The sequence below is a fragment of the Phalangium opilio genome, unplaced genomic scaffold (assembly GCF_054372755.1).
Source record: "Phalangium opilio isolate 3A_F unplaced genomic scaffold, DU_Popi_V2 ptg000046l_1, whole genome shotgun sequence".
Lineage (NCBI taxonomy): Eukaryota > Metazoa > Arthropoda > Arachnida > Opiliones > Phalangiidae > Phalangium > Phalangium opilio.
This window is the reverse complement of record NW_028324169.1, coordinates 95,113-99,992: the sequence shown is the minus strand read 5'-3', so window position 1 is coordinate 99,992 and position 4,880 is coordinate 95,113. Positions and strand designations below refer to the sequence as shown.

The window sequence follows — 4,880 nt, the reverse complement described above, 5'->3', positions numbered from 1 at the left end:
TCAATTAACGATATCTCTGTTGCGCTTTGCCGACGATTCAATAATTCAGACCAGAGTACCGTTTTATAAAACCTCGGGCATAGAAGCCAGTTTCATTTATTTAACCCTTAAATATATATATATATATATATATATATATATATATATAATAATAATAATAATAATAAAAAGCTTTTTATTGGAAGCACCGTCTCAGTTTACACTGATTTTCAGCCAGGTCCAGATTAATTTAATTTACATTAGGAATTAAATATGAGAATCATAAAAATGCAAGTTAGTTTACATTAGAAATTAAGTTTACATACAGTTAAAGAAAATATTGAGTTTGTTTGTAAAATTAAGTAGTTGTTTTTCAATTTTAATGTCATGTGGTAGGCTATTCCATTCTTTAACTCCTTTGACTTTCGTGCTCTTGTCTCTTAGTTTAGTCATGAGCTTTGGGACAGTAAAGTCTGTGTCACTACCTCTGGTATGGTATTTTCTTTTATCATTGATCATGAAGAGTTCAGTGATGTAATCTGGAACTTGATTGTTCATTGCCCTAAACATTAATTGTAGTAGACTGATTTTATATTTAATATCAAGGGGGGAGTAGTTCGCATTCTTTCGTGCTATGGTAGCTGAGGAACGCTTGGGTGCCTTAGTTAAAAATTTAGCTAAGTAGTTTTGTAGCGTCTGTAAGCATTTTAGCTTAGAGGCAGTAGCGTTATTATAAAATATGGATCCATAGTCAAAAAGGGGTTGTATTATACCATTGATGATTAACCGCAACGCTTTTTCGTTAACTGCGTTTTGAATAGGTCTCAGTATCCAGATTCTTTGTTTTATTTTCTTTTGGATATATGCAATATGTTCTTGCCATTGCAGGTCTTCATCTATCCACACTCCCAGATATTTGAAGGATTTTACTCGCTCAATATGTCCTCCATTAATGCTTGTGATGTTCATTATGAGCGACTTTTTATGTTTTTTTGGGGCAAACAACATAACTTTGGTTTTTGCCTTATTAATTATTAGGCCTCTTTGTTGTAAGTTGTACTCTAATGTTTTAAGGTCTGACTCCATCTGTTCGATGGCTAATGAAGGATTTGCATTCGATGTTGTAGTCGCATTGTCGTCCGCATAATCGTTGACTGTCGAGAACTTTTGATTATCATGAATTTTACGTGTATAAATATTGAATAGAAGCGGACCAAGTACACTCCCCTGCGGAACTCCATATTTAACTGTCTTTTTAGTCGATGTTTCACCTTTGTATTGTACGTATTGCTGGCGGTTTTCCAGGTATGATTCAATCCCACATTCTTTCAAGTCCTTTATGAGTGTTATATGTGATACCGTATCAAAAGCCTTTGACAGATCGACAAATAGTACCACAACAAATTGATTTCTGTCCAGTCGTACTATAATGTCTTCATACAAGTTTAGGATTGCAGTTGTAGTTGAGTATCCCGGGCGGAAACCAGACTGTAGCTTAAATAGGAGTTTATTTGCGTTTAGATGTGCATAAAGTTGCTTGTTAACAATTTTCTCGCAGACCGTTTCTGGGATATCGAGTATCGATAGTGGACGATAATTTGATGGGTTTTTAGGGTCCCCGGCTTTAAACGCGGGAATGACTCTGGCTATTTTCCATTGGGTAGGGAATATTCCTGTATTGAAGGACAGGTTAATTAGGTCTGAGATATACTTTGATGTGATGGCCGCCGCATTTTTGATAATTGCCGATGGAATCCCATCTTCTCCTTCAGCCCTATTCGTCTTAATTTTTTTGATTATGTCAAATATCTCCATTTCGGATGTGTCGTCAAATTTTGTTAGTTGCGGTATCCTACCATCGCTATTGGAGACATGTACAGGATCGTCTTCACTGAGACTCAGGGCGGACTCAGTACCTTTATCCTCAATCAAGGTGTCTACCATCTCAATGAAGTGTAGATTGAGGACTTCCACGATGTCCTTATCTTGTGAATAATTAATGTTATTTCTTGTGATTTCCTTTATATTTATACTTTTTTTCCCTTTTATGTATGGCTTGAGTACTTTCCATGTAGCTTGTGAATTGTTGCCAGTCGTTCCAGACAATTTCATTATTTGGTTTGTAAAGTAGGTTTTTTTCGATTCTCTAATGTCCTTATTTACCATATTTCTCTGCCTCGAATATAGGGATTTATAGGTGTTACCATTTTCAGGGTTTTTAGATTTCGTTTTATAGATAGTTCTAAGATGAATTGATCTTTTAATCGTACTGTTAATCCAGGGGGCATTAATAACGGAGACAAATTTCTTCTTTTTAGGGGCGTGTTTATCAAGGTTGGATATCATAATGTTTTTAAAGGCATCAGTTAGCGTGTTTGGATGATAAGGGACTACACAATTCTTTAGGTCATTCTTAAGGTCAGCTACAAAGTTTATAGGATTCATTTGGTTATATAGTCTAACTTCAACACTTTCCTTAACAATTTTTGGGCATTTACGTTTACGTGTGGCTAGCGTCATATCATGGTCCGAGTAACTGATTGGAACCACTTTGGTATCTACGATTCTGTCTGGGAAATTTGTATATATATGGTCTATGAGGGATTCAGTGGTTGCGGTTATTCTGGTTGGTTTATCAACCATTTGTTTAAACTCACATAATGTTGTTAGAAGCAGTCTTGTCTTTGGCTCGCGCTTAGTCTTATTGGTATCACAGTTGGTATCACCTATTATAATCATTTCACAGTTGTTTGTTCGTGTTAATTCGTCTATCTGTTGTCTTAGATCTTTGATGGTGGCTTCATAGTTCATAGCAGGGGGAAGATATACAATCCCAATTATCAGTTTCGGGGCATAACGTTCCTTAATGAGTAGCGATAATTTTTCTAAGGAGGAGCCTGGAATAGGGTCGCACTGTGTTTTGATTACCTCGACATCATATTGGTCTGCTATATATGCGCAAATTCCTCCTGCTCTACCAACTCTGTCACTTCTTATTAGGTTGTAGCCCTTAATCTGATATATTAAGTCAGGGGCCTCTATATTCATCCAGGTTTCTGACACTCCCAAAATTTTAATATTGTGTTCTGTTAGGGTTAGATACAAGTCCTCCATTTTTTTATTGATTGCCTGAATGTTTAAGTGTCCGATTATCATTTTATTGTTTTTAATGGGAATTTGACTTTGTATAGGAGGAGGTCATACGGCTGATTGGTTTAGGGAGATGTGTATATCAGCTAATGGCAATTTGTGTCTACGTATTAGTATTCCTAGAGGCCAATTGGTTTTGGTTAAAACTTTGGTATCATCACAACGTGAGCATTGTATTTTATAGGATTTACTCCATTTAGTTTCCTTATCGGGTGTGATGTTTTTTAACTCGATTCCCAATTGTTCTAGATGCTCACTGACCTCCATAGTAGTCGTTTCTGCTGTGAGGTTTGAGATTACAAAAGTTGAGTCTGGTTGTGCTGAGGGCAACCCATCATCATTTCCTCTAGAACCCCAGACTTTAGAATTATTTGATCTTGGTTTACTTACTATGGCGCACGATATGCCCGTTGGCCAAAGTTCGTTGGATAAGATGTTTTCTGTTGGTGTGTTCGTTTGTAATATGAAATTTCTCTGTATGTCTTGGTTCTTGGCCGATAGTCTAACTCCATTTACTTCAATACCCTTCGCTTCTAAGAATGTAGATAATGTAGCTTCTGTAACATCCTTGTAACAATTTCCAATGTAATAGGTTTCTGAATTAGCTATCGCCATTATTTTGAAAGGTGTGACGGCATTTGATTTTTCCGCCAATTGCTTGTTTTTAGGCCTAGTGGCTTGTTTTTTGTGATTTGTATGACCACTCATACTAGAGTTCTGAGGCAGAAGCGAGGTCTTGGCACCCATCTTGGTGTTCTTGTAGAGATCGGTGTATGATTTTTTAACAAAGGTATTTTCACTAATTGTTAACTTGGTTATGGGGTGGGGTCTGTAGCTTGCGTGTTTTGGAATTAAAGGAGCTAAGATATCTCTTTCGTCGCCATGACCATTGCCATTATTTACAGTGACAGGATTCTTATTTTCCAAAATTTCTAAGTTTTGTTCTTTGACTGAATTTACTTCGGCAGTTAGGTATCTGACCTCATTCTGTAGGTCATGGATATTTTTTACCAGCGTTGTTAGGGTGAGGAGTATCTTATCAATAGAGCTATCTTTTTCTCGCACTAGACTCTCGGTTTTAAAAAATTCCTTTAGGATATCAGCTAATTCAACAGTTAACTTGTCATTGTTTAGGATATAATCAGGCCCTCCTACGGTTACCTTCGTTGGCGTGAACACAAGCGAATCCTCGGATTTGTTGAGTATGCATTTTTTACATTTAAAGTTACTTACTGACCCGTTAAACAGGATATCTAATTCCTCGGTAGTCACCGCACCAGTACAATCAGCATGCGTTAAGTTATGACACGCTTTACATGGAATTGACTGTTTACCATTTATTAAATTGTTGCATTCGGAGCACTTTTGTTTAGGACCAGCGTTCGATTTTAGATTTTTTTGCGACATTTCAGCTTAATCTTATCAGTTTATACTTTAGGCCGAGGCTTAAACAGAAAGCGGGATTTCACGGAGCAAAAAATGCATGCGACCGCACGCATCAAAAACTTAACTACTGATATATATATCCATAGTACAGTTTAAAATTACAATATTCAAAGATAATAAAGAAAATCCTTTCTTTGGAAGGATATTTTTAGTTCAATCTTTTCACGAGATCTCTTCGGATGCGTGACCCTCGTCCATGAACTGATTCTTCCACCAATCCCTGACTCAATCCATTAACATCGTCGCCAACCCCTTGTGCTACAATTAATGCTTCTTCCTCTAATTCCAATGGCTCAAATTCCTCG

The 4,880-nt window shown here is 36.8% G+C and overlaps 2 protein-coding genes across 2 annotated transcripts; both read right to left on the bottom strand.

Annotated features, from left to right (window-relative positions):
* Window positions 1–297: 297 nt before the first annotated feature.
* Window positions 298–3,135, bottom strand: LOC149674110 (uncharacterized). Its single transcript, XM_089838619.1, has 2 exons — window positions 2,478–3,135; window positions 298–2,402 (listed from the first exon to the last, which is right to left on the bottom strand). Exons 1-2 carry the CDS (start codon window positions 3,133–3,135, stop codon window positions 298–300), a joined length of 2,763 nt encoding a protein of 920 aa, XP_089694745.1.
* Window positions 3,136–3,241: 106 nt separating this feature from the next.
* LOC149674109 (uncharacterized) lies at window positions 3,242–4,635 on the bottom strand. The gene is made up of 2 exons (XM_089838615.1): window positions 3,520–4,635; window positions 3,242–3,410 (listed from the first exon to the last, which is right to left on the bottom strand). Exons 1-2 carry the CDS (start codon window positions 4,534–4,536, stop codon window positions 3,375–3,377), a joined length of 1,053 nt encoding a protein of 350 aa, XP_089694741.1. The 5' UTR covers window positions 4,537–4,635; the 3' UTR covers window positions 3,242–3,374.
* Between the last annotated feature and the right edge of the window lie 245 nt (window positions 4,636–4,880).